Raw genomic sequence first — 13,253 nt, forward strand, 5'->3', positions numbered from 1 at the left:
AGGCTGAAAGTTCTTTAATGAAATAACTGTGGTTTATGAAAATTTAAGACGTGTGAAAGAATTGGGTAAACTGGTGGGCGCAAAATTAAGAGCATTTTTCAAGAGTGATGTTTCTTGAGTAAAGGCATGAGAAGCTAAATTAAAAATCTTCACTGTGTCAGGGACAGGACTGTGGTCTATTTGAGCCTTTTTGCTCTTTACACCTCTTCTCTCTCTTCTCAGTGTAGAACCCTCTAGTGTGTGCTAGATGTAGTATAGGTTTTGTTAGTGTAGGCAAAATTTAGTTATCTCAGGGCTAAGCCCGAGCTGTGAATATAGGTCAGGGTTCAGTGACTGGATGACTCATCCTGACAGCTCCTTTGGTGCCTCCCCCTGGTCTAGAAGGTTGTAGAATCTTCTAAAGCTGGTGGGTGTAGGTTAGGAGGAGCTGCCTGGAATATTTATGAGGCCTCAGACAATCCCCAGTAGTGGACTGACAGGGGGCAAAGTTTACCTCATAAATAGACATGGGCCATGCCAGCACGGGCAGTCGGGTGGAAGATGGAGATATAGTGCTAAGGAAGCTGTTGGTGGCCCTCAGAAGTGCCCCTAGTTTGGGGGGGTGACTTTGTGCCGGGGCTCAGATGCTGGAAGGATTATGCCACAACACATGGAGGAAGCCCTTCCTGGAGGCACAGGATCAAGAGAGCATGAGTAGGTCAGCACTACTGGGGACTTACAAGGGGGAGACTGCCACATGTAGCCAGTATCCATTACACTCCTCCTGCACACACTTGCTGGCTCCAGCTGAATCACTGTTTGTAGATCTGACAGGTTCTCAGTCAGATTTTTAGCAATGTCCCATTGCAAGCAGGAACCCAAGACCCCTTGTTGTGTAGCAAAAAAAATACAGTTAAAGTGGTTATTAACCCGGGTAAAAAAAACCCTGCAAGACAAAAGGCATAATGAGCTAGTATGCATAGCATACTAGCTCATTATGAATTATTTACCTGAGAACGAAGCCCCCGCAGCCGTCCTTGTCTCCCCCTCCGGCCGGCGACATCTCTCTGGAGTTACTTCCGGGTATCGCAGCTCCGGCGCTGTGATTGGCCAGAGTCGAGATGATGTCACTCCCGCGAATGTACATGTACGTACGTGCCATTGCTTCAGTTGGCTTAAGTGCACATGTGCCGATGACGTCGGTAGATGCAAATACAGGGATATCTCCTAAACCGTGCTGGTTTAGGAGATATCCAGTGCAGCTACAGGTAAGCCTAATTATAGGCTTGCCTGTAGTGTAAAGTGGTTGTAAAGGGTTTAAAACCATTTAAAGAAAAAGTATGTAGCGCCAAAAATAAATGAACAGCGATGAGATGTGAATATTGTTTTATAAATGGACATCACATTGAAATAAAGTCCAAAAAAGCGTTAAAGTAAAAAATGCTAAAGTGAAAAAAAATATACAGTGTATATAAAAGTCCAATCTTGTGGATGTAAATAAACAATAAAAAAAACAATATAGTGCAAAATATAGGTTTAAATGCACAGTCCCATGATAGGATCAGCAATATAAACTTATTGATGAAAACACAATAGTTCAGTGCAAAGATGTGCACAAATAATTGGTGGTGACTTGAAAAGTGAAGAGGTGATCCAGTACAGTGCTCCAGATTCATCCACCGCACCCCTGTGAAATGGACACTCACCGGAAAAGCTGGCTGCCATTACAGCAGCAAAACACGCACTCAGTGTAGATCCGCCATCTGTTATGGGGAAGGCTGTTCAGCAACTCGCACCATCCAGATGTAGCTGTAGTAAATAAAGGTCACCGGGAGCCAGATGAAGTCTCCATAGTGTAGTATTTATTGGGTTTGTGTGTTAAAAGCCAAAATAAAACAAATCATAAAAACATATGACAATGGGTGCCACTGCTGACCCGGTATCGGTCAGTGGCCTGAAGTTAGCACAAGTGTCTCCTCCCCAAAGCTTTTCGTCCAATAGGACGTTATCAAGGGGTCCTGAGGAGGGACCTCTTGATAAAAATATAATATTATTTGTTTTCACTTTAGCATTTTTCACTTTAACACTTTTTTGGACTTTGTGCTGTCCATTTATAACACAGTATTCACATCTCATCGCTGTTCATTTATTTTTGGCACTACACACTTTTTCTTAAGATTATTTATAAGTTTGGTATATTACTTATCTGTGTCAGCTGCCGTCCCACCACAGCGCAGAGATACATCTTTTTATTTCTGTCAAAAAACTAGTGACCAGCTTGTACTCTTCTTCCTGTGGCTGCTGATCCCAGCACCACCTCTTCAGGCACTGCCAACCCACCAGGCTGCAGCTGCCCCTTTCACTAGCCCTCCAGGCTAACTCCTCCACTCCAGTCCTCCAGACTAGCCCTAACCAGCCCATCCAGCTGACTCTCAGAAGATCTCCCAGGGAGGGGATGAAGACTTAAGCACACTGCTGTCTTCAGGGAGAAATGGCTACATGTGGGAGTCTCCCCCTTGTAAGTCCCCAGTAGTGCTCACATAATACAATTTACTCATTCATATAGCTACCCATAGGCTCCTGAGTCCTCCCAGCAGCTGGACCCCCGACCAGTGGCGTAGCATGGGTTGTCAGCACCCAGGGTAAGGCAAGTAATTTGCGCCCCCCCAACCTGTGGACTTTTAGCTATCCCTGAGTCCCTTCAAATACAATAGTACTGACCTACCTGATTCCTATACTGACCACTACACTGAGAACTACACTGTCCACTACACTACATTGTCCACTACACTGACCACTATACTACACTGACCACTATACTACACTGACCACTATACTGACCACTATACTACACTGACCACTATACTACACTGTCCACTATACTACACTATACTGACCACTACACTGTCCACTATACTACACTATACTGACCACTATACTACACTGACCACTATACTACACTATACTGTCCACTACACTGTCCACTATACTACACTATACTGACCACTATACTACACTGACCACTATACTACACTATACTGTCCACTACACTGTCCACTATACTACACTGACCACTATACTACACTATACTACACTGTCCACTATACTACACTACACTGACCACTATACTACACTATACTGACCACCATACTACACTGTCCACTATACTACACTATACTGACCACCATACTACACTGTCCACTATACTACACTACACTGACCACTATACTACACTATACTGACCACCATACTACACTGTCCACTATACTACACTATACTGACCACCATACTACACTGTCCACTATACTACACTACACTGACCACTATACTACACTATACTGACCACCATACTACACTGTCCACTATACTACACTATACTGACCACCATACTACACTGACCACTATACTACACTGACCACCATACTACACTGACCACCATACTACACTACACTGACCACTATACTACACTATACTGACCACCATACTACACTGTCCACTATACTACACTATACTGACCACCATACTACACTGTCCACTATACTACACTACACTGACCACTATACTACACTATACTGACCACCATACTACACTGTCCACTATACTACACTACACTGTCCACTATACTACACTACACTGACCACTATAATACAATACACTGACCACTATACTACACTATACTGTCCACTATACTACACTACACTGACCACCATACTACACTGACCACTATACTACACTATACTGACCACCATACTACACTGTCTACTATACTACACTACACTGACCACTATACTACACTATACTGACCACCATACTACACTGTCCACTATACTACACTACACTGTCCACTATACTACACTACACTGACCACTATAATACAATACACTGACCACTATACTACACTATACTGTCCACTATACTACACTACACTGACCACCATACTACACTGACCACTATACTTGACTGTCCACTATACTACACTGTCCACTATACTACACTACACTGACCACCATACTACACTGTCCACTATACTACACTACACTGACCACCATACTACACTGTCCACTATACTACACTACACTGACCACCATACTACACTGTCCACTATACTACACTGTCCACTATACTACACTACACTGACCACCATACTACACTGTCCACTATACTACACTACACTGACCACCATACTACACTACACTGACCACCATACTACACTACACTGACCACTATACTACACTAAACTGACCACCATACTACACTACACTGACCACTATACTACACTATACTGACCACTATACTACACTGTCCACTATACTACACTACACTGACCACTATACTACACTAGACTGACCACTATACTATACTACACTATACTGACCACTATACTACATTGTCCACTATACTACACTACACTGACCACTATACTACACTATACTGACCACCATACTACACTGTCCACTATACTACATTGACCACTATACTACACTATACTGACCACTATACTACACTGTCCACTATATTACACTGTCCACTATACTATATTGTCCACTATACTATACTGTCCACTACACTGTATACTATACTACACTATACTGACCACCATACTAGTCCACTATACTACACTACACTGACCACTATACTACACTGTCCACTATACTACACTATACTGACCACCATACTACACTGTCCACTATACTACACTACACTGTCCACTATACTACACTACACTGACCACTATAATACAATACACTGACCACTATACTACACTATACTGTCCACTATACTACACTACACTGACCACCATACTACACTGACCACTATACTTGACTGTCCACTATACTACACTACACTGACCACCATACTACACTGTCCACTATACTACACTACACTGACCACCATACTACACTGTCCACTATACTACACTACACTGACCACCATACTACACTGTCCACTATACTACACTACACTGACCACCATACTACACTGTCCACTATACTACACTACACTGACCACCATACTACACTACACTGACCACTATACTACACTAAACTGACCACCATACTACACTACACTGACCACTATACTACACTATACTGACCACTATACTACACTGTCCACTATACTACACTACACTGACCACTATACTACACTACACTGACCACTATACTATACTATACTATACTGACCACTATACTACATTGTCCACTATACTACACTACACTGACCACTATACTACACTATACTGACCACCATACTACACTGTCCACTATACTACATTGACCACTATACTACACTATACTGACCACTATACTACACTGTCCACTATATTACACTGTCCACTATACTATATTGTCCACTACACTGTATACTATACTACACTATACTGACCACCATACTAGTCCACTATACTACACTACACTGACCACTATACTACACTGACCACCATACTACACTGTCCACTACACTACACTGACCTCCATACTAAACTACACTATACTACACTATACTGACCACCATACTACACTGCACTGACCACTATACTACACTGTCTGTTATACTACACTGTCCACTACACTACACTGTCCACCATACTACACTGTCCACCATACTACATTATACTGACCACCATACTACACTGTCCACTATACTACATTACACTGTCCACCATACTACACTATACTGACCACCATACTACACTGTCCGCTACACTACACTGACCTCCATACTAAACTACACTATACTGACCACTATACTATACTGACCACTATCCTATACTACACTAACCACTATACTGACCACCATACTACACTACACTGTCCACCATACTACACTGTCCACTATACTGACCACCATACTACACTACACTGACCACTATACTATACTGACCACTATACTACACTACACTGCCCACTAAACTATACTGACCACTATACTGTCCACTACACTAACCACTATACTACACTACACTGACCACCATACTACACTACACTGTCCACTACACTATACTGACCACTATACTGTCCACTACACTAACCACTATACTACACTACACTGACCTCCATACTAAACTACACTATACTGACCACTATGCTAACCACTATACTATACTACACTAACCACTATACTGTCCACTATACTACACTATACTGATCACCATACTACACTGTCCACTACACTGCCCCCCATGCTGACCACTACACTACACTGACCTCCATACTAAACTACACTACACTAACTACTATACTACACTGTCCTGCCTACAGTCTCTCTCTCTCTCGCCCCCCTCCCCCTCCCAGTAATAAGACTCTCATGAGGGAGTCTCACTAACCTTCTTATCCTGGCTGCATCGATCCGGATGAGGAGGAAAAGACATCGGCGGCTCACATTCTTCTCTCCCCTGCGCTCTGCTTGCTGCCATGTTCAGTGTCCAGCGCCCTGTGATTGGGCGTATGGGGGGTCATGTGCGGAGGCGGGACTTCAGGAGCGATCGGGGACAGGCCAGCCCTACGCCTCACATGACCCCCATACGCCCAATCACAGGGCGCCGGACACTTAACATGGCGGCAGGAGCCCGGGGACACAGAAATTAGAAATTAGGAGGAGGCAGCCAGTGACACATACTGGCGCCCCCCTAAATGTCGCGCCCGGGGCCACGGCACCCTCTGCACCCCCCACGCTACGCCACTGCCCCCGACCACCCAGTCTACACACAGTGATAGTGCGGGAGTAACCACTACACACTGATCATATTGTAGGGTACAGTCCAGATGTGTGCAACCCTAAAAAAGTTTATTCCATAGTCTGGCATGTCAATATTTCATTTATAGTATAATTCTCCTCTCAGTACCTGCAGGGTACAGCCTGGATGTCTGAGACCCTCACAAAGAAGGTTTATTCCAGTGTCCACATGTGTCAAACACAAAGCCCTTGGGCCGAATCCCACCCACCAGGACATTTCATGTGGATCTTGCACCTCTCCTGCGGCTGTGGCACCCCCTCGTCTCCACCTCCACCTTGTTTCGGTAGTCGACAGCAAACAGGAGGACAGAATTCCTCTGCCAAATTCTGTGCTTCTCCATGCAGCTGCAGAGAGGCTCTTCCCTAATCCCCTATCTCAGCAGTCAGCAGCAGAAAGGAGGACAGAACTTGTCCTACAGACCATGTGCCTCTCTGTGCAGCAGCAGCATCCCCTCACCTCTGCCTTCCCTAGGTCTCAGCATTCAGCAGACTCCAGCAGCTGACTCCCACCCTTCTCTGGTCCTTTTCTTCTGGTGGTGGAGGGGCTCTTGATATCTGATGTAAGGGGGGTGGGGTGCAGTGGACATGTAGTCTTACAGATACAACAGGCTCTTTGAGGGCAACCATAATGCTGATCCGGTCTGCAATGAAATTGAGTTTGACTCCCCTGCTCTAGAGGATTCAGTGATAAATCCAGTATGGTGAGAGATCAATTGGCAATAAGGGCAGATCGGAGGTCAATACAGCTCAAGGAAGTCAAACTACAAAAGTCGATGCTGCAGAGAAAAATAAAAACACACAAACATTCCTATATGGTACCACTCAGTTGTCTGAAATGTTCACAGTGGAATTTTAATTTACAGTTCTGCAAATTGTTAAAAAGTTTAGTTTATAGTGTAATTCTTACCTAAGTTTCTGTAGGGTACAGCGTGGATCTCTGAGTCCCTCACACAGAAGTTTAATTCCAGAGTCCTTCAATTCATTCCCAGATAAATCCAGACTGATGAGAGATCGGTTTGTGATTAGAAGAGAGCGGAGGACATCACAGCATGAAGGAGTCAACCAACAGCCTATTAATCTGTAGAGGAAAAACATTTACAGTGTAATCTCAGCTCAGCTCCATCTGGGTACAGTCAATGTCAGAGATCCTCACAAACAGGGCTGCTGATAAGGCAGTACAACTGGTCCTGTTGTAGTGGGCCCAGGCCCCATCAGCTAAACAGGGGGGCTCGGGCAGTTCATTTCTCCCAAATAAGAAAAAGGGCTTCCTAAACTACACCCCCCTTCCTACTTGCTTAGGGGGGTGTATAATTACATTTTTATGGGTCCTATCAGGCCAACAGTGGGGCCCAGTAGGTGAGTGCAGAGGAGGGACTTTTTTTCTATTGCGGGGTGCAGGTACATAATTCTGTGCCGCATGTTGTAGTTCCGACCAGCTGCCCACTGTCCTCCCTGGTGGAGTGATTGCATGTAAGTGCTCCGCTCCCTCCCTGATGTGAAGTGCCTGACAGCAGGGACCAGCAAGTCTAATGTCGTCAGCGGCGGATGTTGTGGCTGCACTGTGAGTTACACTAATATCTGCTTCTGAGTCCCCAGATGTCTCACTGTGCTTATTTTATGATCATCAGCATTATGGTAATCACACAGCACAGCAGGCGCTGTATGACTCTGTCACAGTGTCCATGGCTGTTGGGTGCTGGCTTTGATAATTTATGGCTGTACTGTGTGTTTCAGACTGTAACAGTACAGCCGTAACTAGGGTTGCCACCTGTCCGGGATTCACCCGGACAGTTCGGGTTTGGAATAATGCATCCGGGTTTTAGACTGCCTGAAACCCAGACATCTTATTCAGACTGGACTATGGTTTCCCAACAGGGTTGCTGGCTGCAGTTGTCTAAGCTGAGAGTGTCTGTTACACTCTCTTTCATGCTGCCCAAAGCCATCACTAACAATCCCCCCTCAAAGACACACAGACTGGAGAGGAGAGAGGGCTCAATCTGCACCTCTTCCTCCCGCCCCTACCCCTCTGTGTCTGCCCACACTCCAATCCCCAGGGCTGTGCCTAAGCATAGGCGTGTGCAGGGGGTGTGCCAGGTGTGCCTGGGCAAACCCTAATCAGTCCGTACTGTCCCGATTTCTCCTACTGCCCAGGCTCCCCCACTGGTGCTAACTTCCTTCCTCTCCTCTCCCCCCGGCTGCTGCGGGGGATGTTTCAGGATAGAGACTGGGGGGAAGGGGCTCATCAATATGTCATTTACCAGCCCCTTCCCTTTCTAAATGGACACAGTGAACACTCTCACTGTGTTAAATCATAACTGAAGCATAATAAACTTTGATTACTATGTTTCAGTTTGTGAATGAACAGGGAGCTGCTCAGCACAGAGCACTTCCCATTCATTCACTGACTAATGCTGCAGAGAAAGGCATGTGTGTTTGAGCATTGGGGTGCACACCCTAATGCAATGGGCTGGGCACACCTATGTGCCTAAGAAAAGGAAAGTGGGAGCCGGAAATTTGAAGTCCAGCAGCCTCAGATACATTTGGATGAGAGGTGCTGACTGACAAGGGGTGAGTGAGCTCACCATCCATCCCTGTCTGTTACTGAAGTCTCCCCCTTCTCTCTCCTGCAGGTTTCTCAGAGTTCCCCTTTACACCAAAGGCCACAGTGTTCCCCCTTACATCACAGTCCTCTCCGTACATCAGAGTTCTCAGTGTTCCCCATTAAATCAGGGTTTCCAGAGCATCCCTTATGTTAGAGTCCTCAGAGTTCTCCCTTACATCAGAGTCTGCAGAGTCCCCCCTTACAGTGAAAGGGAACTCTGCTAGTTCAGATGTAAAAGGTGAACTCTGTGGACTCTGATGTAAAGAGGGACTCTTGTTATTTTATTTATTTATTTTATTTATTTCAGGTACTTATATAGCGCTGTCAATTTATGCAGCGCTTTACATATATATTGTACATTCACATCAGTCCCTACCCTCAAGGAGCTTACAATCTAAGGTCCCCAACTTACATTCATACATACTAGGGACAATGTAGACAGGATCCAATTAACCTACTAGCATGTTTTTGGAGTGTGGGAGGAAACCGGAGTACCCAGAGGAAACCCACGCAGGCACAGGGAGAACATACATTAACTTCATATGATTAGAAATTTTATTTATTAGCAAAATATATGTATAATAGGGATGAGCTTCGAGTTCGAGTCGAACTCATGTTCGACTCGAACATTGGCTGTTCGCAAGTTCGCCGAACAGCGAACAATTTGGGGTGTTCGCGGCAAATTCGAATGCTGCGGAACACCCTTTAAAAGTCTATGGGAGAAATAAAAAGTGCTAATTTTAAAGGCTAATATGCAAGTTATTGTCATAAAAAGTGTTTGGGGACCTGGGTCCTGCCCCAAGGGACATGGATCAATGCAAAAAAAATTTTTAAAAACGGCCGTTTTTTCAGGAGCAGTGATTTTAATAATGCTTAAAGTCAAACAATAAAAGTGTAATATCCCTTTAAATTTCGTACCTGGGGGGTGTCTATAGTATGCCTGTAAAGGGGCGCATGTTTCCTGTGTTTAGAACAGTCTGACAGCAAAATGACATTTTGAAGGAAAAAACTCATTTAAAACTACCGCGGCTATTGCATTGCCGACAATACACATAGAAGTTCATTGATAAAAACGGCATGGGAATTCCCCAAAGGGGAACCCCGAACCAAAATTAAAAAAAAAAAAAAGACGTAGGAGTCCCCCTAAATTCCATACCAGGCCCTTCAGGTCTGATATGGATATTAAGGGGAACCCCGGCCAAAATTAAAAAAAAAAAATGACGTGGGGTTCCCCCTAAACTCCATACCAGACCCTTCAGGTCTGGTATGGATTTTAAGGGGAACCCCGCGCCAAAAAAAAAAAACGGCGTGGGGTCCCCCCAAAAATCCATACCAGACCCTTATCTGAGCACGCAACCTGGCAGGCCGCAGGAAAAGAGGGGGGGGACGAGAGTGCGCCCCCCCTCCTGAACCGTACCAGGCCACATGCCCTCAACATTGGGAGGGTGCTTTGGGTTAGCCCCCCAAAACACCTTGTCCCCATGTTGATGAGGACAAGGGCCTCATCCCCACAACCCTGGCCGGTGGTTGTGGGGGTCTGCGGGAGGGGGCTTATCGGAATCTGGAAGCCCCCTTTAACAAGGGGACCCCCAGATCCCGGCCCCCCCCTGTGTGAAATGGTAAGGGCCTACCATTTCACTAAAAAACTGTCAAAAATTTTAAAAATGACAAGAGACAGTTTTTGACAATTCCTTTATTTAAATACTTCTTCTTACTTCTATCTTCCTTCATCTTCTGGTTCTTCTGGTTCTTCCTCCGGCGTTCTTGTCCAGCATCTCCTCCGCGGCGTCTTCTATCTTCTTCTCCTCGGGCCGCTCCGCACCCATGGCATGGGGGAGGCTCCCGCTCTTCTCTTCATCTTCTTCTCTTCTTCTCTTCTTCTCCGGGCCGCTCCGCACCCATGCTGGCATGGAGGGAGGCTCCCGCTGTGTGACGGCGCTCCTCGTCTGACAGTTCTTAAATAACGGGGGGCGGGGCCACCCGGTGACCCCGCCCCCCTCTGACGCACGGTGACTTGACGGGACTTCCCTGTGACGTCACGGGGAATGCCACAGGGAAGTCCCGTCATGTCCCGTGCGTCAGAGGGGGGCGGGGTCACCAGGTGGCCCCGCCCACGTTATTTAAGAACTGTCAGACGAGGAGCGCCGTCACACAGCGGGAGCCTCCCTCCATGCCAGCATGGGTGCGGAGCGGCCCGGAGAAGAAAATGAAGAAGAGAAGAAGAGAAGAAGAGAAGAAAAGAAGAAGAGAAGAAGATGAAGAAGATGAAGAGAAGAGCGGGAGCCTCCCCCCATGCCATGGGTGCGGAGCGGCCCGAGGAGAAGAAGATAGAAGACGCCGCGGAGGAGATGCTGGACGAGAGCGCCGGAGGAAGAACCAGAAGAGCCAGAAGAACCAGAAAAACCAGAAGATGAAGGAAGATAGAAGAAAGAAGAAGTATTTAAATAAAGGAATTGTCAAAAACTGTCTCTTGTCATTTTTAACATTTTTGACAGTTTTTTAGTGAAATGGTAGGGGTACTTTTGTACCCCCTTACCATTTCACACAAGGGGGGGCCGGGATCTGGGGGTCCCCTTGTTAAAGGGGGCTTCCAGATTCCGATAAGCCCCCCGCCCGCAGACCCCCACAACCACCGGCCAGGGTTGTGGGGATGAGGCCCTTGTCCTCATCAACATGGGGACAAGGTGTTTTGGGGGGCTACCCCAAAGCACCCTCCCAATGTTGAGGCCATGTGGCCTGGTACGGTTCAGGAGGGGGGGGGCGCACTCTCGTCCCCCCCTCTTTTCCTGCGGCCTGCCAGGTTGCGTGCTCGGATAAGGGTCTGGTATGGATTTTTGGGGGGACCCCACGCCGTTTTTTTTTTTTTTTGGCGCGGGGTTCCCCTTAAAATCCATACCAGACCTGAAGGGTCTGGTATGGAATTTTAGGGGGAACCCCACGTCATTTTTTTTTAAATTTTGGCCGGGGTTCCCCTTAATATCCATATCAGACCTGAAGGGCCTGGTATGGAATTTAGGGGGACTCCTACGTCTTTTTTTTTTTTTAAATTTTGGTTCGGGGTTCCCCTTTGGGGAATTCCCATGCCGTTTTTATCAATGAACTTCTATGTGTATTGGCGGCAATGCAATAGCCGCGGTAGTTTTAAATGAATTTTTTCCTTTAAGACTGTTCTAAACACAGGAAACATGCGCCCCTTTACAGGCATACTATAGACACCCCCCCAGGTACGAAATTTAAAGGGATATTACACTTTTATTGTTTGACTTTAAGCATTATTAAAATCACTGCTCCTGAAAAAACGGCCGTTTTTAAAAATTTTTTTTGCATTGATCCATGTCCCCTGGGGCAGGACCCAGGTCCCCAAACACTTTTTATGACATTAACTTGCATATTAGCCTTTAAAATTAGCACTTTTGATTATTCATGTTCGTGTCCCATAGACTTTAACGGTGTTCGCGTGTTCGAACGAACTTTTTTCCTGTTCGCATGTTCTGGTGCGAACCGAACAGGGGGGTGTTCGGCTCATCCCTAATGTATAACAAAAATTGCTGTGTGCCGCTAAAGTGTTGGGGTTTGTCTTGAAGAAAAGGTGACAACCCTAGCCGTAAGAGAGTCAGCACACAACAGCCATGGACACTGACAGAGCCATACAGCACCTACTGTGCTGAGTGATTATCATAATGCTGATGACAAGTATAGGGAGACACTACTTTACACTTGCATTGGGGGCTAACCACTGTCCTTTAACCCCTTTATACCCCAGTAACCCATATGTTCAGGGGCAAAAAGCTGGGCTTTAACACTCACACGCCGCACATGTGCCTCGCTTGGCAGGTCATGTTTATGTAAGAGAGCGCCCCCTGTGCACAAAGACTGAGCTGCCAAAAACAGCTCTTAGTCCCAAGAAAACATTGGTAGCTGGCAGGACTGGGTTAGG

At 46.1% G+C, this 13,253-nt stretch overlaps 1 protein-coding gene across 4 annotated transcripts in view; it reads right to left on the bottom strand.

The window, feature by feature from the left end:
* LOC141106563 (NACHT, LRR and PYD domains-containing protein 3-like) overlaps positions 1 to 13,253 on the bottom strand; it is a 92,366-nt gene that overhangs the window by 33,245 nt on the left and 45,868 nt on the right. For all 4 annotated transcript variants that reach the window (XM_073597431.1, XM_073597433.1, XM_073597430.1 and 1 more), the window contains one exon: positions 7,622 to 7,792. In XM_073597431.1, the coding sequence (XP_073453532.1) occupies positions 7,622 to 7,792 (171 nt within the window). The remainder of the gene's footprint in view (positions 1 to 7,621; positions 7,793 to 13,253) is intronic.

This window comes from Aquarana catesbeiana, linkage group LG08 (genome assembly GCF_042186555.1).
Source record: "Aquarana catesbeiana isolate 2022-GZ linkage group LG08, ASM4218655v1, whole genome shotgun sequence".
NCBI lineage: Eukaryota > Metazoa > Chordata > Amphibia > Anura > Ranidae > Aquarana > Aquarana catesbeiana.